Genomic DNA, 26,904 nt, shown 5'->3' with positions numbered 1-26,904 from the left:
TGGATACCTTAGGGTGAAAAATTTACCTCCCCAAAGATCTTTAACTGTAGGTTGTTTCTTGAAGTAAGCATAGATGTTAAAAGTAACTTTTAAAGATTTTACCAAAATCAACTAAAATTTGATTACAGATATTCTCAGTTGTGTACTGTGATCTCTTCTCCATTCTTCTGTATTTCTGCTCATCTGGTTTTTGCTTCTTGGGCTGCCTTTTGCCTCTAAAAACTTGTTACTCCAAGGATACCAGACAAATCTGTATGGAAGTGTCCATTTCATGGAGGTTGGAAGACAAAAAAAATAAAGGGCATTGGAATAAAAGCAAGATTACAAGTTGCCAGGTGCTATCAAGGACACAGCTGAGCAAAGAATCAGACCAAGGTAGAAATGTAGAGAATATTTTCTCCAAAATAAAAATAGCTTTATTATTTTCTGATAATAAAAGTGATACATGCTCATTATAAAAATTTCAAATACATAAAAGTCTAACAAAAGTAATGATCACCCAAATACCACAGCCCAGAAAGAAACCATTACTAACTTTTTAGCAAAGATTTCTCTATGAAACATATATTATTTAAAAATATCCAGTATTATAAATGGGCTCATATTAAACACGCTATTCTGTGGTCTGCTTTTTCATTCACTAACATTTCAAGGACAAATTTTCCATAGCAGTAAACATAGATCTAAACAATTTTAAATTAGGCAGATGTGTATAACTCAATTATAGACTTGTGCTATAATTTATTTAACCTGTCTTCTATTGAAGGATATGTACGCTGTTTCCAGTATTTTAATATCATAAACATTAAAAAGTACCTATTTGCCCTCATGTGTACACACTTGTGAAGTTTTTATTCATTACAATGAATTCCTAAACAAATTTCTGGGTAAAAGCAATGGGTAAACAGAACCATTTAAAGTTTTGATACATACTGCCTTCTAGAAGTGTGTGTAGTCGCTCAATCGTGTCCGACTCTTTGTGACCCTGTGGACTGTGGCCCACCAGGCTCCTCTGTCCATGGGATTCTCCAGGCAAGAACACTGGAGTGGGCAAGCTGTACCAATTTCCACTTGCATGAACAGTGTAGGAGGGTTCCTTTTCCTCCATACCCTCTCCAGCATTTGTTGTCTGTGGATTTTTTGATGATAGTCATTCTGACTGGTATGAGGTGGTATATCATTGTAGTTTTGATTTGCATTTCTCTGCATGAAATTAAAAAGACGCTTACTCCTTGGAAGAAAAGTTATGACCAACCTAGATAGCATATTGAAAAGCAGAGACATTACTTTGCCAACAAAGGTCCGTCTGGTCAAGGCCATGGTTTTTCCAGTGGTCACGTATGGATGTGAGAGTTGGGCTGTGAAGAAAGCTGAGCTCAGAAGAATTGATGCTTTTGAACTGTGGTGTTGGAGAAGACTCTTGAGAGTCCCTTGGACTGCAAGGAGATCCAACCAGTCCATTCTGAAGGAGATCAGCCTTGGGTGTTCTTTGGAAGGACTGATGCTGAAGCTGAAACTCCAGTACTTTGGCCACCTCATGCGAAGAGTTGACTCATTGGAAAAGACTTTGATGCTGGGAGAGATTGCGGGCAGGAGGAGAAGGGGACGACAGAGGATGAGATGGCTGGATGGCATCACCGACTCGGTGGACATGAGTTTGAGTGAACTCCGGGAGTTGGTGACGGACAGGGAGGCCTGGTGTGCTGCAATTCACGGGGTCGCAGAGTCGGACATGACTGAACAACTGAACTGAACTGAACTGAATATAAGTTATTCCTCTTCAGAGCAGATATGTCCTGGGCTTAAATAATTTTCACTTTGTATCCCCAGTCCATCATCAGTGTTACTTAGGATGAGAGTCAACTTCTTTGAACCTCATTTCCCTTGATCTTATGGTAACAGAACACAGATCAGTAGTTTAGATGATGTGTGACTGCAGCTCGCACACCCAAATATTAACTGAGTCTGACCCTCCTTCAAGTACACTCTTCCTACCTTCTTATATTCCATCCCAATTTACATTAGTCTGTAAGAAAATTTCAAAATTAAGGAGTCACTGAAAAACAATGGAGATGTTCAAATGATTATATTTATAGAGATGACCATAAAAAATTGCACTAAGGCAGATGACATCAATAAGAAGGTTCTTAAGTGAAAGTTTGGTGAGCAATGAAGGTTTGGGAGGCATCTTCAGAATAAAAGTGCTTCCCAAGAAAATACTTGCAATCCAGTGGACCATTAATATACCTAAATAACTTGGGACATAAAGATGGACGCAAAATACAAGAAACATCAGCTTCTCTGTCAAAATTCAAAATGTTGGCTTATCATTGCCTACACATGATTTGGAAATGTTTTTCACCATGAGGCAAATGTATAAGCCGTGTACACAATTTTTAATTCTTTTCAACAATGCCTCAGATATTAATATTTGAAATTAGACTTTCAACCAAGAATGATGAAGTGGAACTATTTAAACAAATGATTGATGACAGTCTAGATATTAGAAAGACAGACTTGGGAGCAAACTAAATGACAGTGTTGAGATACTAGATACCAATGATTCTGAAGAGGTTTGAAGGATTATCCGATTCAGTCATTCACTTGGTGGGCCATATTATGTGTCAGGTACTGTGCTAGCCATTAAGGATACCAAAAAGAGCAGGATATAGCCTCTACCCCCAGGGAAGTTTCAGTTTTATGAGGAGAGAGAAGTCAACAGGCAGTTCCAGCGTGGGGTGATGGTGTGGTGAGGCATGTGTAGACGCTTCAGATTCCTTACTGGAAGCCTGCTGAAGATGGCATCAGTCCTAGTAATCTTTGCCTCCTCCTTACTCTTTCAGCCCTTACTTTCGGTTCCAAAAGTTTGTGGCTCAAATAACAGATGTTGTAATAGAACAGTTAACTTGGGCAGATGCCTTTTCATCCTTAATAAAATGTTTGCTTCTTACCTGGTACTCTAGTAGCTAACATAGTACCTTGATTCTGGCAGATGCCTCACAAATGCTTCTCATGTAACTTTCACCTCCTAGAATCACTCTATCTCAGGTCATAAAAGCTGTTTTACACAAGCTGTTCTATCATCCCATGAAACTCCACAATGACGCAGTGGGTCACAGATCATTACAATTCTCCAGAAGCCAATAAAATTGACTATGCTAGAAATCCCATAGCTGACTTCCAAAACAACAAAACACTTTCTTCATGTTTTGGGGGCTATAAAATGGGACAAAAATCTATCAAGTAAATAGGATCTACCTGGAGGATAGCCCACGGTACATTACAAAGATGAAGGTGAATGAAATTCTTTACTAATTTATCTTTACTGATCATAGGAAACACTTGGGGCCTCTTGGTTTCTTCATGTGTCTTAGTCTTTATATCATGAGGCCACTAAAGTATCCTCTTACTGCCTATAGCAGGATGGGAGATTTAATTCCTATCAGTTAACACTTATCAACAAACCCACTAGAAGGCAAATCTGGTAAGGAGTACTGGGTCACTCAATAGTAAATTCTGGTTATTTCTAACCACAGTAGTATCTGCTTACCATATCATTAATTAGGTTATTGCCAGTTAATCTGACTTGGTTTTTAAGATGTCCAAAATAGTCACACCCAAGCAAGGTGATCTAGTTAAAAAAAACTCATTGATGAATAGTATTTCTAGACCTTCTACTCAATGCTAAGCAAACTTCTATGCAATAGATTGGGAGCTAGCAATCTGTGTTTTTAACAAGCCTTCCATGTCATTTTGTTGCATGCTAAAGTTTGACAAACACTGCTTCAAGTCAATTAAGCAAATTCCAATCAACATCATACCAACAGATTACACATGTGCTGAATAATGGTGTGGGCCTGGTGTCAATGAGAACTTCCTAATGATTTCCCTTTGAAGGTACTGCGAGATTCAGATTCAAAGTGAAAAGCAGTTTAACAAAGAGTCAGTTCTTTATTATCTTGATTACCTCATTTGAATTATTAGTGGCAACTTCATCCGATTCCAAGCTTATTTGCCCGATTCAGCCAAAATACATTCAGCCTACATGAAACAAGCTAAATCGACCTCAGAATGGCTAGCTATTTATAAAGCCAAATGTCAAAGACTTTCACAGCTTCCTGTGATTAACAAGGAATCAAGAGTTGGGTATAATCAAAAGAGTTTTCAAACTAGGCCAGGTCATCACAAGAAGCAAGATCAATGAAGTCTAGTGCAACCCCTTCCCCTGACAGTCTCAACATAGGGGCAGTTTGGGAGCATTGTGAACATGCTTCATGCTCAGATGGGGAAGACAGCAATGGGCAGTCAGAATGTGTCAGACCAGCCCTCGGAGATGGCCTCTCCCAGCTGCTTGCCTGGGGCTTTTATTTGACTTGTCAATCAGGCTACAGCTTACTGTGTTTTGAATCTCACTTCCTGCGGTAAGATCCTTTTTCTCAGAACCATAGCTCCATGTTTTAGACCTTGGTCTGTTAACCTGACCCTGATTTCTGATGATTTCCTTCTTTGAATAATTGCTCTTGAATCTGGACTCCAATCTGACGATCATTAACCCAACTGTACAGATTCACCAAAAGAATAAAATAAAAACTTACCAAAAAATGGGCCTATTCCTTTGATACAGAGAAAACTAGAGGTCTGCCCTTATATAGTAAACATCCTGGAGAGGGAGATTCTGTAAATCCTCTGGAAATGGTTTTCATGAGTGTTTCTGTCTATCATCATAAAGACAGTCATTATCCCTACTTGGTTAATTTACTCAGGAATGTTTACTATAGCTGAATTTTTTATTATGTGGGTTCACAGAGATAATGTTACTCAATTTAACTTATAAGGAAACACCTGCTCTGTATAGGATAACATGCTAGGCCCAGAAGAGATGGACCCTACACAGTCAGGGAGTATGATAAACAGAGTAATGGTCCCAAAGATGTCCATGTCCTAATCCTGAATACACGACTTTATAGGAGAAATGGGACACTGCGGCTGTGATTAAACAAAGGATCTTAAGATACAGAGATTTCCCTGGATTACCTGAGTGGGCCCAATGCCATCACAAGGATCTTTTGGAGAGCCAAAGGAAGAGGAAGAGGTGATGAAGAAGAGCTCAGAGAGACAGAGAGATCTAGATTTAAAGATGTGACAGATACTGGCTTTGAGGATGGAAGAAGAAGGCATGAACCAAAGAATGCAAATAGCATTTTGAAGCTAGAAAAGGCAAAGGAACGAACTCTCCCCTAGATCCTCCAGAAGGAATGCCAAGGACTTCTGACCTCCAGAGCTGTATAATAATTAATTTATGTTGCTTTAACCCACTAACCTACTGTTGTGATAGCAGTAGGAAACTAATACAGGGAGTTTATCATCTAGTAAGAGAGAAAAGATATCATAGGTAACTTGGATATGATTCAGAAAGTGACAGGTATAAACGAGAAATGCAAAGAAACTGTTACAGATGATACAAATAAACTTATTTACAAGATATAAACAGACTTGCAGACACAGAAAACAAACTTATTAAACAGGAAAGGAGGTTTAGGAGTTTGGGATTAGTAGATACAAACCATGATATATAAAACATAAACAACAAGGTCCTACTATATAGCCCTGGAGGAGGGCATGACAACCCACTCCAGTATTCTTGCCTGGAGAATCCCATGGACGGAGGACCATGGCAGGCTATGGTCCATGGGGTCGCAAAGAGTCAAGACAGGACTGAAGCAACTTAGCACACAAGCACCTACTGTATGGCACAGGGAACCATATTCGGTATCTTGTAGTAAACCACAATGGGAAAGAATATAAAAAAGAATATGTGTATATATATATACAGGTATATGTATACATATACACACGTATAACTGAATCATTTTGCTGTACATCAGAAGCTAACACTGTAAATCAACAATACTTCAATAAAAAAAACTTTACAAATGGGAAAAAAAAAAGAGAAATTGCTATGGAAAGGCTGATAAAGTAAGTAATATTGGCTGGAAAGATTAGGAAAGCTTCCTGGAGGAGGCAATTATGGTGGGCCCTGAAAGATTGGCTAGAATTTCAAAAGGGAGAGATCTGGTAAACACTAGGAGTAAAGGCATAGAGTTGGAATCAAACAAAAAGCTGACTGAGGCCTTTATGACCAGCCAGTTTCTTAGGAACAAGAATTATTTGATTAAAATTTCATCATCTACTCAGGATATAATAGTCTCTAAGTATGTAAAAAATTATAATACTAGTCATATAACAACTATATTATATGAAATAATCTAAGAGTTTAAATACAGAAATACAGATCTTGGGCATGTAATGACCAAGGGTGAAACTGGCTCATTTTCACATATGCAGACTTGACAGGGATAAAAGAAACATACTAAGAGTCAATCGAAATAAGCAAAAAGGCAATTCTTTAAAAAGATTTCTATTAACATTTACAAATCAGACATTTCCTGCAACCTCTGCAGGCAGGCTAAACCAAAACAAAGGAATCCAACTGAACTGAACATACTTGGAAGCAGATTGGAGGCTCTAAGGACTCACATGGATGTGACAGAGAAGACACTGTAATCCAGATCCTTTCTAGTAGGTTTTGACTGCTCTGTCTGAAGTCAGAGTCGACAATCTTAAGCAATTCTGAATGGTTTTAATTTAGCCCAGGTTGGATCATGAGGCAATGATCCTACTAAAACAAACTTTTAAGCCACTCTGTTCTACAAGTTGGAAGGGAAGGAATGGAATGGGATTGGTCACACTGTTGATGGGCATCAGCCAAATGTATCATCCCTTATCCTCCAGCACTACAGATGAAGACAGTGGCTTCCCCAGGTGAGACCTTACTCAGTGCCTCAGCAATTCTTGGTTTCTTCTTTATCCTCGTCAGAAACCGATGCCTTTTTGTACTGTTTGCATTCACTCCAGGAAAATATGGAGGAACAGCTAGTCTCCACTGGCCTGCTCCTATAGGAATGGCCTGGAGCTTCTGCAGAAGTGTCCGTATGCACACCGGGGGCCCTCAAGTCCAGGGATGGAGTTGCGCACTTTGGAGACCAGCTTTCCTCACAAGGAGACCTAGACCTACTGGAAGAGTCCTCATCCCCCCTACTACCCGTCTTTTTGTCAAAGCCCAGGAATGTGACCTCAGACTGGCTGCATTCAAAGGGAGTCTTCCGAGTCATTCTATCTTTTCTCAAACTTTGATCATGAGGCGGCGATGGATTATTCTGGTTTTCGTCATCTTCCACTGGAATGCTCGGAACATTATCGAAGAACAGAGGAGAAGGACTCCTGAAGGACTTGAGGGATGTGGGAGGATCTTCCGCAAAATACAAGCTGGCTTGAGTACTTTCAAGAATATTTAGGACCTGAATAACCAAGAAACAAACACACACTGAATGAAGTCTCAATAACCTCTCCTTTAACCTTTTTTTCTGTCTACCTATTAAGGAATATTCTCTTTTTTCATGAAATAAGTTTAACTAATGTGGGAGACCTGGATTTTATCCCTAAGTTGGGAAGATCCCCTGGAGAAGGGAATGGCAACCCACTCCAGTATTCTTGCCTGGAGAATCGCATAGATAGGGTCTACAGTCCATGGGGTTGCAAAGAGTCGGACACAACTTAGCAACTAACACATTGTCTTTATAGAATTTGAAATGAGAAGGAATTAAAGATTAGCTAAAATTTTCATGTTAATAACTAAATTAAGTGACTTAAAGCAAAGTAGAAAAGCCACTGAACTGAATTCAACATCAAGAGATCTGGAGTGTCTTGCTGGTCCAGTGGTTAGGAGTCTGCCGGCCAATGAGGGGGAAACGGGTTTGATCCCTGGTCCAAGAAGATATAACATGCTGCGGGGCAACTAAGCCTGTGTACCACAACTATTGCAGCCTGCACACTCTAGAGCCTATGCTCTGCAACAAGAGAAGCCACCACAGTGAGAAACCTGAGCACCGCGACTAGAGAGTAGCCCCTGCTTGCTGAAACTAGAGAAAGCCCAAGGGCAGAAATGAAGACCCAGTGCAGCCAAAAATGATAAACAAGTAAATAAATAAAATTTTTTTAAAAAAGAAGAGAACTGACTTTAGGCCAAGATTTGCCACTAACTACTTTGTGACCTTGGACAAATCTCTGATTATTTTTTATTTCAACCTGAATATGTGAAAGATTGGAAGGGGTCAGGGAATAGTGAACCCAATCCATAGTTCTCAAATACTAGAACTACCTAGGGAAGCTCTCTTAAAATACCTTAAAAAGTCTCTCTTACAGATCCCTTAGACTGACCTAAAGATGCTCATTCAAAAAAATATGGAGATAGGAGCCCAGGAATCTGTATTTTTAAAGCTTCCCAGTTGATCTGGATGTGCAGCTAAATTGAGAACCATTAACCTGATACAAAATAACATACCTTCACACATACATGTAATTTAAAAAATACATATAAAGAGCTTTATAATTTACAAAGTGTTTTCACACACATGACCTCATTTAATCTGCACAAACATTATTATCCTCACTTTATAGATGATACGGTTGAGTCCCTTTCAGAAAAGGAAATCACTATCATAAGCCAGAAGGAGCAGACCTGTGGCTTAACCCCACGTCTTCTGGCTCCCAATTTCATGTTCTCTCCACTATGTATTCAGAGCTCAAAACTGCTAGTTACATAGCTCTTACTGGCAGTGTCAGGTCTAGAACACAGCTCTCCTGATTCCCAGGCCAATGGTCTTCATATTCTGATTATGTCAACTCCTTGTTTAAAAACTTTTCCATGGCTGACAACAGATTCAGGATGGAATCCAAATTCCTAGAATGGAATTCATGCCCCTCGATCACCTGGAACCTCCTATTATTTTAAAACAGTCCAGCATTTCCCTCTCTGTCCTCGTACTTCCATGATGCAGGATTATCTGCAGTCTTGGTGCCAGGGAATCCACTGCACCTCTGAGCCTTTGCAGGCATACAGTCTCTCTGCCTGGAATATCCCTCCATCCTAAGGCCACCTAAATCCAACCTATTCTTCAGATTATAGCTCAGTTATCACCTCCATCAAGAAACTTCTTTGCTGGGACATATTCTGACTCTATGCTCCCATACTGGCCTGTGTACTCATCTATCATGATGCTTATCTTCTTGCATCGAAATTCCATGTTTATCCGTCTGACTCTCCGTTTGGACTGTGAGCTGAGAGCAGCAATTCAGTATCCTGATCACTGTTGCAGCACCAGCATCTAGTCCAAAGTCTGGCACACAACAGCAGGTACTAAATAAATATTTGTTTATTATAAACAAATACCTAGATGATTAAATTGATGGGCAGATGAATAAGCTTAAAAATCAGCAAGAGAAATACATGCTGCATTTTAAAAAAAATTTGGCCACACCATGTGGCATGTAGGATCTTAGTTCCCCAACCAGGGACTGAACCCAGGCCCTGGCAGTGAATGTGCCTGAGTCCTAACCATTGAACCACCAGGGAATTCCCATTTTATTGGACCAGATCTCTTAATGAATGTTGAATAAAATATTCTCTCCAAATTATTCACTTATGTCTTTTCATCAATTTTTTTTGGTTGCCCTGGTTCTATCCAATGATGCCCTTTTTCAGAGTACCAAACTTTCTGATTTAGAAAAGCTATCTGTTAGGTGAGAAGACTGTTGGGGACTGCATTTGTCACACTGATATTCACTTAGAAAAACAATTTATCCAGTTTAGATTTTCCATGGTTCCACAGACTGTTTTTAACAAAATCACATGTATACGCACTTCATCCATCGATGGTCTTAATTTCGCCCGTGTTGCAGCACACCGGCCTGCCAAAGAGAACAGCTTGGCGGAAAAATTCTGTGGACAGGGAGGTACTTTCTTATCTAGAAAGGAGATACATGAATCGAGGCCTCTTTTCTCCATCAATTCTATAAGAAGATCCCGCTAGGAAGAAAAGAAGACAAGCTCATCATTTAGAACTCAGAAACGATCAGAAAAGTGACCAAGAGATAGGGGCAGAGGTGGAGACAACTCTTACCAGCTGGATATGCTTTGGCTCATCTAACACCACTTTACAACCTGTCAGAACTTCCATTATTACCTACAAGGAATATATAGAAAGTTAGCTACATAATATTAATAATATACACAATAATTATTATATTATTATAAATATTTTTAAAAGTGCAAGTGAAATCACTCAGTCGTGTCCAACTCTTTGCGACCCCATGGGCTGTAGCCTATAGGCTCCTCCATCCATGGGATTTTCCAGGCAAGAATACTGGAGTGGGTTGCCATCTCCTTCTCCAGATCTTCCCGACCCAAGGATTGAACCCAGGTCTCCCACACTGTAGGCAGATGCTTTACCATCTGAGCCATACTCATAGTTAGTTGTGGCTCTTTTGAAAAAATTTTAATTGAGGCATAACTACAATATTGTGTTGGTTTCTGCCATATATCAATATGAATCAGCCATAAGTACATAAGTCATACACGTAAGTATGTGTATCAGCCATACACATAAGTCATACACATAAGTCCTCTCCCTCTTGAACCCCGCTCCTACCTCCCATCCCATCCCACCCCTATAGGTTGTCACAGAGCATCGGATTTGTGTTCCCTGAGTCATACAGCAAATTCCCACTGGCTATTTTGCATCCTGAAGAAGGGAATGGCAACCCACTCCAGTATTCTTGCCTGGAGAATTCTATGGACAGAGGAGCCTGGCAGGCTACAGTCCATGTGGTCATAAAGAGTCGGACATGACTGAGTGACTAACACACACACACACACACAAACACACACACCTATTTTACATATGGTAATGTGTATGTTTCAATGTTATTCTCTTAAATCATATCATCCTTCCTTCCCCTACTGTGTCCAAAAGTCTGCTCTCTATGTGTCACCTTCGCTGCCCTGCAAATAGGTTCATCAGAACCATCTTTCTAGATTTCATATATATGCATTAATATATGTTTGTTTTTCTCTTTCTGACTTACTTCACTCTGTATAATAGGCTCTAGGTTCATCCACCTCATTAGAACTGACTCAAATATATTCTTCTTTATTGCTGAGTAATATTCCCGTACACTAACATTCCATACGTACCACATCTTTATCCATTCATTTGTCAACGGACACCTAGGTTGCTTACATGTCCTAGCTACTGTAAATAGTGCTGTTGAACACTGGGTACATGTGTCTTTTTTCAGTTAACCTCAATACTGAGTATAGTTCATTCTAATTAATCACTTTATGTTTTACTGTTTGATTACATAAAATTAATGTATTGATATAAGACAATGAGTAACAGGAAATCAATAGGTCTAAAAGTTAAAGTCTTTAAAACAGTTCTTAGAATTTAGAGCATTCTTGGTGATAAACTCTTCTCCTTCATTAACTGGTAGTTGGTACTTACAATTCCAAAGCTGTAGATGTCTGTTTTAATGGAAAGTTTGCCTTGTCTGATATACTCTTCTGGCATGTACCACACATGCTTACTGCTGCTGCTGGTCATGCTTATGGCAGAGCTTTGAGGTTCTAGGTGAGGTCGGAAGTGTGCCATGGCAAAATCAGTTAGTTTGGGTTGAAACTGATCATCCAGAAGTATGTTTGCACTGGAATTGTGATCATGGGCAAACAAGACAAAAACATCATAAAGGTATTCCGGTGGAAAACAACAGGACAAGCTCGCTTTCATATTTGGTCAATTCCAAATAAAGTCATACATTACTTTCCATGAAGTTTTTAGAGGAGATTTTCTCAAAGTATAAATCCAAGCATTATATAAAACCTAAAACGAAAACCTGACATAGGAACAGCAGGCATTTCAAATTTACAGGACTATGTATGGAGTTGGTGGATGAAGTTGACGCTTTGTCAATAGGAGAAACTAAAGTTAACCACAGCAGCTTTCCTTGTGTTCTACTTATATGTAATAAGAACATTAAATGAGTTTTAATCAGATAGTAATTAAGTATCTGATATGCACAGGGCTGTGCTGTGGAATGCTTGGCTTAGAACCACTCAGCCAATACATTAGAGCCAGATCCTGCCTTTGCTCTAGCTCTAGATTAGGACAGACATGTAGTTCTTAATGACTTCTTCCCCAGATGTACACTTCACTTATTCAGATCAAAGCTGGGGCTTCTGGAGATGCCCTGATCATTGGGTACCTAATGCAGGAGTCTGCCACATGTGCCAGGAGGTGAGGTGGGCAGAGAGGTTCATTAACCCTCATTATCAGGACCCAAGCTTCTACCCCTCCAGCTTCTGCCACTCTGAGAGTCTGGCTCTCTTCTGCACCCCTGCCCTACCACTGCCCCCCACTTTATTTCAGCAATAAGAGGAGGAATGCAAAGATCTGAGTGCCAGATTTTCAATGTCAAGCATCTCATCCTCCCTTCTTCTTCCAACCCAGCTTTAAAGAACCTAAACTTAAACCATAACTTAAAAGAGAATGCAAAAAGCTGAATTTGTGAAACACTTAGAATCCCTAAAGAACAGGTCTTTTCCAAGTACAAAAGGGGAAAGAAGCAGCAACAACACTCATAATCTAATCCATTTATTTGATCCTCAGAAAAACTGGGGAAGTTTGCTGTGGCTGGTGACTCATACTTCTGTTAAGAGTTAGGCAGAGGGGAGCTGAGTAACCACAGCATGTTACACAATAAAACCCACAGATGACTTTGGGTCAGTGAAAGGCCATCAATAAGAATGCGAAATTGTTCCAGGGCACTGCATTCACACTTTGAATAATGGTATTTGGTGAAAAGAAAGTTGTTTACCAGCAGACTTTAGTGTATAACATAAATTTTAAGTTCAGTGATTTACTCTGTTCTAAATAAAGGTTAATGGCAGCTGAGGAAGAAGGATGTTCTGTTTTAGGAAAGTGGGAATTCCAAAAGGCCCTTCAACAATCAATTCTACTCAAACTCTTTCTCCTGCTTCAACCTCAGATAGAATATTCAGACATAAAGTGCCTTCAGCTACCTTGCAGGTCAACTGAATACATTCTTTCTATGGGAGTAAAAACAGACTAACAAAATAAAGACAACATAAAGTAACTAAAATCATGTAACAATATACTGCAACAAACAGGTGCTGCGCAGGCTATGCTTAGTCACTCAGTTCAGTTCAGTTCAGTCCTCGCTCAGTCGTGTCTGACTCTTTGCAACCCCATGGACTGTAGCCTGCCAGGCTCCTCTGTCCCTGGGGATTCTCCAGGCAAGAATACTGAAATGCTTTGTCATGCCCTCCTCCAGGTGATCTTCCCAACCCAGGGATCAAACCCAGATCTCTGGCATTGCTGGTGGATTCTTTACCATCTGAGCCACCAGGGAACGGGTAAGAAACACCCAATGGCCCACACCTTCGATTTAGTGTTTCTACAACCTATTTCTTCTAGTCTTTCCCACAAGCTACTTTCTGTAGCAGAGAGACCATCAGCTCTCTAGACAATTCTTCTGGCAGAAGGACTAGTCATGGTTCAGTAAGGTGATGGGAAAAGTCTCACATAAAGTGGTGAGTTTGTATTCTGAATCTGGGGATGTTAGTTCATCTCTATGTAGCTAAGGGTCTCTAGGACAATTCTTTTTGGGTACCTAAGCCCTTCCAAAGTTATGAGAATTGCTTTCTTTGCTTACATTTGTCTCCTAATTTAAAGTTGAAGTTCTTGGGCCTTAAATATAAAGCAAGATGATACACCTAGATTATAATGCAGGATCTGAATCTAAGTGCAAATTTTATGTTTGACATGTAAGCACATGATTGGTTTATAAAGATATATTTTTTTAATTTTAGGAAGAGTTATTAGTGCTTAGTAGCCCAGTCCCTGAGTACTTTGCAATACTCCAGAAAAGTCCAGACTTCACTTAATTGGGTTCAGAGATAAAGAGCACCCCACTGGGTTCTAAATGACAGCCTGAGGCAATAGGACGGCTTGCTGTCTGTGTCACTGCTGTTTGAAGCACTAAGACACCCCTCACCAGATATCTTACCTTCCCTCACCGGATGTAACAAGACACAGTTTCTGTATGAACCTGCAGATTACTGGGAAAAAGCATACACATCCTCCCACGGCCAACATCAGTATGCAGTATATCCAGCATAAATGATACAAAACTGAAACCCTTACTCCCTTTTGGCATAAACAGCCTTCTCGATCTTTCTTATTGACCTAGACAGCACTTAGTATTATGGCTTGTTTTTGTTTTACTGGTACCTAATGAGTCCTAGGCTCTCTTGAGTAAAGGCTTAGTCAAGAAGGGGTAAACCTTTCAATGTGAAATTTCATCTCTGATCAAACTAGCGCAACTTCCCTAAGCCTTGATTTTCTTGTAGGTAAAAAGATCTGATAATGCAGACCTCACAGGGTTGTTGTGAGGGTTAAATGAGAAAACCTAAACAGAGTGTCTGATGCACAGGGAGAGCCTTGAAATTTGTTCTGAGGATATAGGCTGCCCACTGTCCATCCTATACTTGTCTCTTTACCTGAAAACCCCCCTGGACCTGGCCGGGTAACTCTAGAAGTTTAAGGACACCAATTTGATGTAACAAAGGGGCTGCAGGATAAACCTGGAGCTCTGAACATCCTTGGGTTAATCAGTTTCAATGCATCATCTGTATTTCAAAATAGTTATAGAGAAGTGTTGGAAGAACCTGACTAAACTAATATTCTCAGATATTTTAAGACCATGGGGATAAACATATACATATTGTTTGGTATGTATGTATGCAGGCATGTATGTATCCATGTATATAAGTATACACTAGAGCTTAGAGACAGTAGCGGTAAATAAAATTACTAGGGGGAACTTTAATTTACGTAACATTTGTTTTGGCATCCCTTAGGGAAAAATGAACATATATGGATTTTTAGAAGAAGGCAGGCACTAGAAGGAAAATAGAAAAAAATCTAAGGAAAAGAATTACTGTATCTAAAATGTTTTTTAAAAACAAAAGTAGTTTTCTTGCAGGGTAGGGGAAAATGGAGAGGGAGGAGACTGATGGTTAATTAAACCACCAAATAAACATTTGCATTCCCTGCAGGCTTTCTATCCCTGCTAAACACTGAGCTGGAGCCCAGCAGCCTCACCACACACATCAGGTCTTGGGAGTGAAGGCAGTAGCTTGGGTCCTCCAGCAAGGGTGACATGTTCACAGGAAGGAGTCCCTCTGCGGTACCCCAGCCCCTTCCCAACCACTCAGTCTTTCTGGTCCCTCACAAAGGAAATTCCCCATGCACTTACTACGCCCATACATCTCTGACCAATTTCCATTTTAAAAAAAATTCATTTTTAAGCAAATGGCCACTTCCTTCTTTTTTTCTGAGACCACCTCCCTAGTAAGAGAGTTTGTTTCACTTGGCAGGAGACCCAAGGCCATAGCATAAGACAAAATGATCTTGTAGGAAACATTAGAAATGTTCCCGAGATTATCTCCTCGCTTTGGCAACATGAACAAGAATGAATGTCTGGGATGAAAAATGCCAGGGATAAAACGCATTTCAATTTAAAATCGTTCATAAATGTGAAAACAATTAAGCTCGCTGAGGGATACGATGGAAATAACAAGAAGGTTTACTGCTTTCAGATGCTTTTATGTGATCCCGTAATTCAAAAACATCTTTGTTTCCCCCAATAAAAATGTGAGCGTCTTTTGCCAAGAATAAAGACTTCAACTCTTCAAGATTCTTTTCTTTAAATCCTTTTCCTCCTCAAATTCCACCATCTGGAAATGAATTTTGTTTTTATAACATGCTCTTTGAAGAGTTCGAGTTACTAAGACATTTTTGGGCTAACTAAACCAGCAGACTTCTTGAAAATAGCTTTGAAATGTGGGCTTGGCTTCCTCCTTGGGTGTTCTGAGGCTGTGTCCCTGATAGCATCTTCCTTCGAAGGCTATTCACTCTCTGGTTGCACAAGGTGAAGATTCCAAATGCAGACCACCAGGCCCTACCTCCCCACCCCCTGCAAAGTCTGCTGCCTGCAGCAGTTCTCACTAGAAGCCCAACGTCCACGTTTCCAAATTTGCACATACTAATTACGTTCTCCTCTTCTGCCCCGTTTCCCTGTCTCTGCTGTTGAAACCAACATGCTCCCAGGAGTCTCGGCTTAGTGACCGAATATGAGCATGCTGTTCGACCCACACAAGCATGGAACCCCATCTCCTCTCCTCCATCTATCGGCATGTGACCAAGGCAGGTTACTAACCTCTGTAAATCTCAGCTTTCTTCTCTGTCAAACGAATGATAACACCAATGATATGTAAACTCAGTCCACTGGCTTTCACTGAGTTCCTTAATACGTCTCTGCAGCCTATCAGTCACAAGGAATCTACTAACACTCATCAATGCGGTCAGGATGTGTGTGTGCTTGCTAAGTTGCTTCAGTCATGTCTGACTCTGTGCGACCCTGTGGACTGTAGTCCCCCAGCCTCCTGTCCGTGGGGATTCTCCAGGCAAGGATACTTGAGTGGGTTGCCATGCCCTTCTCCAGGGGATATTCCCAACCCAGGAATCGAACCCAGGTCTCCTGCATTGCTGACAGATTCTTTACCGTCTGAGTCACCAGCAGGGAAGCCCAAGAATACTAGGGTGGGTAGGCTATCCCTTCTCCAGGGGAACTTCCCAACCCAGGAATCGAACCAGGGTCTCCTGCACTGGCAGGCAGGTTCTTGACCTCTAGCACCTTCTTGGAAGCCCCAGATAGACTGTGGTTACTGCTATACGGGGGGCTTTCTTTGTGTTCCCCTTACCTGGAAAGTACTCCCCTCCCACTTACTGTTATCCAATTCCTCTATGCAGCTTGATTAATTCCCTCCAGAAAGTTTTCACTAATCTGAATTCCAGTGGCCCTCTTTTCTCCCAAGTTCCTACTGTACAGCCTGTACTCTTTCACGTGGCACTCCCAGAGAGGCCAGCTTCTGTTTGCATAAGCACAATGCTGAATCTATAGAAGATACTAAATAAACATCTGATGATATAATCAGTTTGTAAATGAAGAGAATCTGAAACCATACGTACCCTTGGACCACTCGGCATATGGCAAATATGTGGCCCAAACGCTGCCAAGACATCCTCCCACATTCTTGGCAGACATCACTAATTGACTTCAGAGAGTACCCACCCCAGATTCCCTTTCAACTCTGCCCATGGGAACTCATTACCAACCAATCCAAGATGGAATGTGAGACGAAACTGATTTGTCATCGCTTCTATAAGCACAATTGCTTTTTTTTTCAGATGAGGCAAATGAGGCCCAGCTGGTTGAAATCACTCATTCTATGCAAAATAGCTTATGCTAAAGCCTAGCACTCCTACGTCTCTGTTCAGTGCACTTTCAGCTTGTAGTTAACCGAAAGAAACATCTTTTTATTCAGCTACTCATAAAAGATTAAGAAACTGTTGATTATAAGGCAGAAATGAAGTGAATTTTCTCTCTTCTTCCCTTGAGTTGTAGGTAGGTAATTCTAGTGCCAAAACAATGGCAAATGGGTGAGTCATTGGAAGACAGATTTTAGCTCAATACAGAGGAAGTTCTAACAATCAGAGCTGCACCCAAATAGAGCTCTAACAAGGTGCTGTGCCAGGGTCCAAGGACAGGTCAGATGAGATACCTGAGTCCCCATCAGGTGAGAGGAACAATATTTACTGCCAACTCCTGGGCTGTGCTTCACAGAAATGAGCTCATTTCATTCTCACAGCCCTGGGAAGAAGAGCAGAGGTTCCAGTTCCAGATAAGGAGCCTGTGCCCCAAGGAACTGAGTGATTTACCCAAGATCACACTGCTGGAAAGTGGTAACGCTGGCCTTTGTACTCAGATCTGGGAGAACCCGAAGGCCACACCCTCAACCAGTGACAAGAGACTGGAGCAGCAATGAAGTCACTGGGGTGGCTGCTGGAGAGGGGGCAGGATGGGGGCAGGGCAGGGGCAGGACAGGAGCAGGACAGGGGCAGGGCAGGGGCAGGACTGGGGGTGTTTCTGGAGAACGGGCGTGTCAGGACTTTGCCTGACCTGCTCCAGGATGAGCAGCTGTCAGAAGGTGCCTCCTGAAACCTGTCTGAGCTCATCCTCGCTCCAAGTTGGCCTGGGTAAGTAAGGCTTGGTCAAGATTTAAAAAACATGGGGTCATGTCCTTCTCCTGCCATAACCCCTAGATATGTGAGTCTTAGAGCATGGGACAAAAACAAGCAGGTGTAGCTGTACAGAATTTGAAATCAAGAAGAGGTCCAACTTGAGATGATCTCGGCTGGCTCTGCTGCACAAGTGAGGAAACCGTGGTCTAAGAGAGGGAGGCAGGACCTGGGCGGGAACACAGATTTCTGGTGCTCTTCCCAGGTCATCCCCCATGACGGCATTTCATTTTGCTCAGACAAAAGGTGCTGCTCACACTTTGGGCACCAGGCTGCTGAAGGATGATCTTCCTTACAATCTTCGTTTTTCAAACTATTTTTAAAACTACCAAGGTATGAGATTATCAAGCTTCTCTGTAGATAGAGTGACTAAAATGAAACTTTGGGGTATTATCCACTAACTAAAGACTCCTTGAAATTTCTCACTCCCCGGTTTGAGATAGAAAGATCTGATGTTATTTTTTTCCCTAATAAATTTCATTTTTATTATAAAAGAAGATATAATCCTTAAATAAGAATTTAACATCAAGTAGAAGTAAAAATGGCACCCCACTCCAGTACTCTTGCCTGGAAAATCCCATGGATGGAGGAGCCTGGTAGGCTGCAGTCCATGGGGTCGCTAAGAGTCAGACACGACTGAGCGACTTCACTTTCACTTTTCACTTTCATGCATTGGAGAAGGAAATGGCAACCTACTCCAGTGTTCTTGCCTAGAGAATCCCAGGGACGGGGGAGCCTGGTGGGCTACCGTGTATGGGATCACACAGAGTCGGACACGACTGAAGTGACTTAGCAGAAGTAAAAAAAAAAAAAACTAAGCCATTAAATGAAAAGCCACGGTCTCTCCATCTAATGAAAGTTTTATTTATATTTTGGTCTGTTTCACTTTTAATCTTTTCATTCCTGAATTTGTAATTTTACAAAGTTATAATTGTATATTGTTTACTATTTCAATGTGTCTTTTTTCACTTACTGTCACTTTATGTATACTGTATGTTACTTTATACAATTAAAAGCAATGCTTAAAATGTCAAGTAATGTATGGTAACTCTTCTGTGACTCATTGGTCTGAGGCCCAAATACAGAAAAGAAAACAAAGGTAACAGTATTTTTCATGTCTCACTTCAACAAAAACAGAGCCGCGACTTACCCACAGAAAAGGTCACTGTTTAACACAGTTCGAGATGTCCTTTTCTGAGCCAGTTATCAGGCTGTACGATAAAATGACATCTGTCCTAGAAGCTGCCTTTCCTTGCAAAGAGTGAGAAAATGAATATGATGAAGTCAGAAAAGCAGGGATTTCAGACCTTCCTGAAAACACATGGCTATACACAGAGGGACTGAAAATCAGGGAGGCCCGAGCTTAGAGCCAAGTGAAGGATTCATTTAAGAGATTCAGGAGGGTCATCCAGCTCAGCCAATTCACGTTTGGCCAAGGCTGCTGGGAACTGAATGCATTACCATCTGACAGATGTTCAGTGCCCTGAATGAAATGAGTTGGTCTCATTCCAGTTTCTAAAGAACAGGTGTGTACATCACCAAAGAAAAGAGGGAAAGTCAACTGTTATAGTTGGCACTCATTAACATCTTCCCTGGCAGGCTCGGCAGAAAGGCCAAGAGTTCAGAGGCTGTGGAGGGGGCTGACTGGCCCTGGAGCAGAGAGGGACACACTGATGAGCCCTTGTGAAACCACCGTTCTCACATCAGTGCCCACAGCCTCCGCACCCCACACCCTGACACATGCCTGGGTGGGTGTGATCTAAAGATGGTTATGTTTGAGTCCTCAACCCCTTTGGAAAACCCAGAAAGGAGACAATCAGCAGCAGCCCCTTTACCAACAAAAAAATAAAATAAAATACACTGCTAGCTGCACTTTCAGTTCAAATCCTGCTCCATCCATGAAATTCGCTCTTTCTCTGATCAGATCTCTTTTGGTACTCATATCTACATTACCTGGTAGGCACTCTGTCTAACAGTGTTATTTAAGTGATATTATAGCTTGGCACGGCTTCCCTGGTGGCTCAGTGGTAAAGTATCTGCCAGCAATGCAGGAGATATGGGTTTGGTCTCTGGGTGGGGAAGAAGCCCTGGAGGAGGGCATGGCAACTCATTCCAGTATTCTTGCAGGGAAAAATCCCATGGACAGAAGAGTCGGGTGGGTTACTGTCCATGGGGTCATAAAGAGTCAGACACGACAAATGACTGAGCGTGCGCGCGCACACACACACACGCACGCACATAGCTTGGTACGTCTAGACAAATACTTGAGATACTGTTCTGGAAGAAATAGCCTCCTTTTAAACTGTGATACCACCTAAGAAACTTCAGAAATTTTCTGTTCCCATTTAGACCCCAGAGAGAAGAAGCCTCAGAGTCCATTGTAAGAGCTTAGCTTATCAAACCCAGGTCGTCCACCTATTAAGTATTCAAAGTATTATCCAATCCTCATCCCATCACTGCCTTATTTTTATCCACTCTTCTTTCCTTATTCTCCAATCTCTTCCTCTCTTCTCCAACCAACCCTTCTTGCTTTCATTATACACCCTGCAATTCTTCACTCCATTTCCCTGAACAAATTACTGCCTTCCACCAGGAATATTCTTGTTGCTTCTTTCACCCAACCCACTGTCATAACCCATCTCCTCAAACAGTTGGCTTAGAACTATCTAATTAGCATTAGCTTTCTCAGACCAAACACACATTGGGAATATTTAGTGTCATACCATGTATTATATTCTCTGTGTTTTTATTATCTTATCTGATCACCAAGTTGAAGCTTTCAATTCAAGACTATGATTACCAATGTTTTCCCCCACTGTGGTGCAAGTCAATGCTTTGTACATGGCAGATGTTCCATAAATATTTGTGAACTAAAAGGAAAGTGATTTTCAAAATGTTCAATAAACATATGCTAATACAGAAATGATTTTTACTAAAATAGAGCTAGTTTGTGGGTCCACTTTTCAAACACAATAAATTGATGATAGAGGTAAGTGCTATGGGCTGAATGCTTGTAGTTGTTCAGTCGTCAAGTCATGTCCAACTCTTTGCAGCCCCATGAACTGCAGAATGCCAGGCCTCCCTGTCCCTCACCATCAACTGGAGTTTGCCCAAGTTTGTGTCCACTGAATCGGTGATGCCATCCAACCATTTCATCCTCTGTTGCCCTCTTCTTTTGCTTTCAATCTTCCCCAGCATCAGAGTCTTTTCTGAGTCGGCTCTTTGCATCAGGTGGTCAAAGTGCTGACGCATCAGCTTCAGCATCAGTCCTTCCAATGAATATTCAGGGTCAATGTCCTTTAGGATTGACTAGTTGGATCTCCTTGTAGTCCAAGGGACTCTCAGGAGTTTTCTCCAACACCACAGTTCAAAAGCATCAATTCTTCGGTGCTCAGCCTTCTTTAAGGTCAAACTCTCACATCTATACATGACTACTGGAAAGACCATAGCTTTGACTATATGGACTTTCGTCAGCAAAGTGATATCTTTGCTTTTCATTACACTGTCTAGGTTTGTCATAGCTTTCCTTCCAAGAAGTAAGCGTCTTTTAATTTCATGACTACAGCCACCATCTGCAGTGATTTTGGGCCCCAAGAAAATAAAGTCTCTCACTGTTTCTATTGTTTCCTCATCTATTTGCCGTGAAGTGATGGGACTGGATGCCATGATCTTAGTTTTCTGAATGTTGAGTTTTAAGCCAGCTTTTTCACCCTCCTCTTTCACCCTCATCAAGAGGCTCTGTAATTCCTCTTTGCTTTCTGCCATTGGAGTGGTGTCATCTGCATATCTGAGGTTGTTGATATTTCTCCCAGCAATCTTGATTTCAGCTTGTGTCCCCCTAAATTCATATATTGAAATCCTAACCCCCATTGTGATAGGGTTAGGATGTTGGGCCTTTGGAAGTTAATTAGGTCATAAGGATCCTAATGGATGGGATTAGTGCTCTCATAAAAGAGACTCCAGAGTGACCCCTCACACCTTCCACCAGAGAAAAGATAGCCACCTGTGAACCAGAAAGGGAGCTTGCCTGGGAGAGAGAACTGGCCAATACCATGGTCTTGGACTTCCCAGCCTCTGGAGCTGTGAGAAATAAACATGTAACGCTTACAAGCCGCTCAGTTAACAGCATTTCTGTCAGAGCAGTCCAAATGGACTAAGACAATAAGCAAATGAGTGATAAGTAAAAAAGCTAGCTGGCCGACACGTCTCAGCCTCTGCTTCTCCTACCACTTCCTGCTACTGTAACAGGAGCCAGCCAGCATTTAGTGAGTGCATCCTCTTTGCTAAGCACCATGTATACTTTATGCCATTTAACCTTAAGAGTTGGAAGCTGCTGTGCTCAGTCATGTTCGACTCTTTGCGACCCTCTGGACTGTAGCCCACCAGGCTCCTCTGTCCGTGGAATTCTCCTGGCAAGAACACTGGAGTGAGTTGCCATACCCACCTCCAGGGGATCTTCCCAACTCAGGGATCAAACCTGGATCTCTTAAGTCTCTTGCATTGGAGGAATCTTTACCACTGAGCTAGCAGGGAAGCCCAAGAAAAGAGATCACCCAATGTGGGGCTCGAACCCACAACCCTGAGATTAAGAGTCTCATGCTCTACCAACTGAGTCAGCCAGGCTCTTTCATTAGCATTTACAGAGGAAACAAGCTGAGGCTTAAAAGAGGCAAGCAATTGGGTCAGAATCACATTTTTATGTGAAAAGTCGGCTTCTTAAAACAGATCTGTCTGATTTAAACAATGGTGGATACTGAACAAAGAGGAAAGGATGGGAAGAAGTGGGAGGAAAGTACATGCAAAAGAAAATCATTTAGAGATGTTTTGCAAAACGTCATCTAGCCAGCTCTTCCGAACTGTAGTGGCTGCAGGGCCATGGGCCCAACCCTCCCTTAGGATCCAGGAAGGCACACACTTGCTGTGAGGGAGGGGTGGCTGCTGATGGCTCCCAGCTAAGCCCCCACCTGGGAACCACCAGTGGCAGAAGGGAGTTGCCTCATCCCCTGTACAGCCCCACTCGTGGCTGGTAGGGTACAGGGGTACAAAAATCTGTGCCTTGCCTCATCTAGGGACAGCTTTGAAGGGCCACCCCAGATTCAGCAGTCCCCATGGCATCAGCCAAGGCCTCTGGTGGTGGTGGTGGTTTAGTCACTCAATCGTGTCTGACTTTTGCAACCCCATGGACTGTAGCCCGCCAGGCTCCTCTATCCAGGGGATTTCCCCGGCAAAAATACTGAAGTCGGATGCCATGCCCTCCTCCAGGGGATCTTCCTGGCCTCTTCTAGAAATATAATACCCCAGCACAGCATCTCCAACTCTCCAATTCTGTCTTCCTCTCTTACTTTTATTATTCCTGAGAGCACTTAAAAAATTCCCCTGCATGCACATCTCTGCCACTGCACCTATTTCCTGGGAATTGCCTGAAGACACTAGCCAATCCTGAGAAAGCAGCAGTCAGGGTCACAGCCTGTGCTTAGACCTAAGAGTGGGAGAGGGATGCTGGAAGAGTGCATGCACATCTCCCCGCCCAGTGTCCCTGGGGAAGCCCTGTGACTCAGGCAGAGCTCGAATCTGTGTCCTTCACCCTAATGTTCCCTTGGGCTCTGATCGGTGGACTTTCCTATCCCCTTCTCCCATCAAGCACCAAATGAAGAAATTAAAACAAAAGAAGAAATTCTACTTATTTATTTATCTACCCAGTAAGAGAAACCTATATGCAGGTCAGGAAGCAACAGTTAGAACTGGACAGGGAACAACAGACTGGTTCCAAATAGGAAAAGGAGTACGTCAAGGCTGTATATTGTCACCCTGCTTATTTAACTTATATGCAGAATACATCATGAGAAACGCTGGACTGGAAGAAGCACAAGCTGGAATCAAGATTGCTGGGAGAAATATCAATAACCTCAGATATGCAGATGACACCACCCTTATGGCAGAAAGTGAAGAGGAACTAAAAAGCCTCTTGATGAAAGTGAAAGAGGAGAGTGAAAAAGTTGGCTTAAAGCTCAACACTCAGAAAACTAAGATCATGGCATCTTGTCCCATCACTTCATGGCAAATAGATGGGGAAACAGTGGAAACAGCGTCAGACTTTATTTTTTTGGGCTCCAAAATCACAGCAGATGGTGATTGCAGCCATGAAATTAAAAGACGCTTACTTCTTGGAAGGAAAGTTAGGACCAACCTAGACAGCATATTCAAAAGCAGAGACATTATTTTGCCAACAAAGATCCGTCTAGTCAAGGCTATGGTTTTTCCAGTGGTCATGTATAGATGTGAGAGTTGGACTGTGAAGAAAGCTGAGCACCGAAGAATTGATGCTTTTGAACTGTGGTATTGGAGAAGACTCTTGAGAGTCCCTTGGACTGCAAGGAGAGCCAACCAGTTCATTCTGAAGGAGATCAGCCCTGGGATTTCTTTGGAAGGACTGATGCTAAAGCTGAAACTCCAGTATTTTGGCCACCTTATGCGAAGAGTTGACTCATTGGAAAAGCCTCTGATGCTGGGAGGGATTGGGGGCAGGAGGAGAAGGGGACGACAGAGGATGAGATGGCTGGATGGCATCACTGACTCAATGGACATGAGTCTGAGTGAACTCCAGGAGTTGGTGATGGACAGGGAGGCCTGGCGTGCTGGGATTCATGGGGTCGCAAAGAGTCGGACACGACTGAGCAACCAAACTGAACTGAACTGAAGAAGGTCAGAGAAGCCTGGCATGCTGCAGTCCATGGGGTCACAAAGAGCTGGGCACAACTTAGTGACTGAACAACAGCAACTCAGTTTGAACATATATTTGAGCACCTATAGTGCTCAGTGGGCTACGAGCTGGGTAGAAGAGGGATTGTTTTAGGCTGCAGGTGGCCACCTTGGCCCTCCAGAACCAACCTCAGTGGTTGATTCCACTGACCTCTGAGACTTTCACCATCCATCTGTGTCCCAGGTCCCCTGAGGCTACACCAATTTTAAGCTGATTCTATAAGGTCACTGGCAGTTGATGAATTACTATGGGGTCGCACAGAGTCGGACACGACTGAAGCAACTTAGCAGCAGCAGCAGCAGGAGAAAGTGGGGATTCCCTTGTGGCTCAGATGATAAAAGAATCTGCCTGCAATGTGGGAGACCCAGGTCCAATCTCTGGGCCAGGAAGATCCCCTGGAGAAGGCAATGGCTACCCACTCCAGTATTCTTGCCTGGAAAATCCCATGGACAGAGGAGCCTGCCGGGCTACAGTCCTTGGGTTTGCAAAGAGTGGGACACGACTGAGCGACTAACAGTTTCATCTTCCCAACAGGAGAACCTAGTGGTTGTGTCCCCACCCCACCCCTGCCACTCCCCCAGGATGAAGTAAAATCTAGAGGCTTTTTATATGAAGTTCACTTCACCAGCAAAACAAAGTAAGCAATCAGTTCCTCTTCTGCTCAACTGGAAAGCACACTAAAAGCTTTTTCAAAGACACTAGATGATGGCTCAGAAGAGGCAGAGCCTTTTAAATCCAGTCTTCCCTGCCATTCAGCAAAGGTATATTTATTTTGGGACAAGTCCATCATGAAGGGCACACAGGAAAAATTCACAGTGGGTGGAGGTTTGGAGAGTATCTACTCTCTGTCTGAAAGATTCATGTCTGCTGAAGAGGGAAAAAGATGGAAGATGTTGCTTCTCATCTTCTCATGGATCAAGAAGGAACACTGGGAGTGCTGCTCGGCTTCTCACGGGGAATACGTACAGCTAGGAGGCAGCAGTGGCAACGCAAGACACTGGAGACTCAAGGACAAAGAACTTAAATTGCCGATGACTACTGTTAATCTTGTGAAGAATCCCTGTATAAGCCGCTTAATCTTTTCTTAGACTTCAGTTTGTTTGTTTTTTAAGTGCAATGAATACAGAAGATTGTTTCACAGTTTGCTATGCAAAGTAATTAATAAAACACACAAAACTGTCTATCCTACACTGCTCATCAATAATTCCTAAAAATAATATAAACTCTTCCATTGGCAATACAAATGTAGCTTTTAAAATTCGATAGACATGTTTTCATTAAAAAGCTAAGATTTTAAGTACGTTCATGAGAATTCTTAACACATAGAGATATATACCAGGGAAACTGCAGATAGAAAATAGGGTGAAGTCTGACTTACCAGTGATGATGAAAGGAGCCTTCAGTGTAACCTAGAGCCCTGGGATAATTTACCTGGATATACTGCCACAGATGACGGAGCAGAGTTCCGTGTTGTGCAAGTACTGGATGGCTTTAGATGTTCCTATTAATACACCGATTCGAATGTGCCAAGACAGTGGGGCTGTGTCACCCTGAAAAGACAACAGTGGTTGGTTTCGTTGTATTTTCTGAGTAAAAACCATGTTTGTATTCACTACCTCGGTGTATGCTAGAATAAACTCTAATGATAAAGAGGTGGGTGAATCAATATTTTAGTTAACCATAACCTATTTTTAATTCAAGATGGGTTTTCCTCTACTACCCATGCTGGTTCTGGGTCCCTTTATAGGCAATGAAAATACCCAATAATTTTAATGTTGCATACATTGAAATATGGCTAATAAGATAACTATGCTTAAAATTTCACTGTATAAGATTTTTAGATTATTTGTGGCACAACAGTGTGGGTAATTGAGAATAATCTGTTTTTATTCTCATCTTAACTGCAATTTTACAAATTTGGAATCTATTTTTTAACTTATCTTTCAAAAACATCATAAGAGAAACCATGGCATTTATTCAGCCTCCTTCTTTTTAAGTGATATAGGTATCACTTTTATGTCTACC

At 41.9% G+C, this 26,904-nt stretch overlaps 1 protein-coding gene and 1 non-coding gene across 2 annotated transcripts in view; both read right to left on the bottom strand.

Moving 5' to 3' along the window:
- Nucleotides 1-391: 391 nt before the first annotated feature.
- Nucleotides 392-26,904, bottom strand: part of IRAK3 (interleukin 1 receptor associated kinase 3) — a 66,546-nt gene continuing 40,033 nt past the window's right edge. Inside the window, exons 8-12 of the mRNA XM_070370549.1 lie at nt 26,311-26,429; nt 11,403-11,601; nt 10,020-10,082; nt 9,761-9,925; nt 392-7,358 (exon numbers count right to left, since the gene is read on the bottom strand). Coding sequence (XP_070226650.1) covers nt 6,843-7,358; nt 9,761-9,925; nt 10,020-10,082; nt 11,403-11,601; nt 26,311-26,429 — 1,062 coding nt within the window. The 3' untranslated portion in view covers nt 392-6,842. The remainder of the gene's footprint in view (nt 7,359-9,760; nt 9,926-10,019; nt 10,083-11,402; nt 11,602-26,310; nt 26,430-26,904) is intronic.
- On the bottom strand, nt 22,670-22,742 carry TRNAK-CUU (transfer RNA lysine (anticodon CUU)). Its single transcript has one exon. It is a non-coding gene; the product is annotated as a tRNA-Lys (tRNA).

The sequence above is a fragment of the Bos mutus genome, chromosome 5 (genome assembly GCF_027580195.1).
Source record: "Bos mutus isolate GX-2022 chromosome 5, NWIPB_WYAK_1.1, whole genome shotgun sequence".
Taxonomy (NCBI): Eukaryota; Metazoa; Chordata; class Mammalia; order Artiodactyla; family Bovidae; genus Bos; species Bos mutus.
Note: the sequence above shows the minus strand (reverse complement) of the source record. Positions and strands in the feature narration are given on the sequence as shown.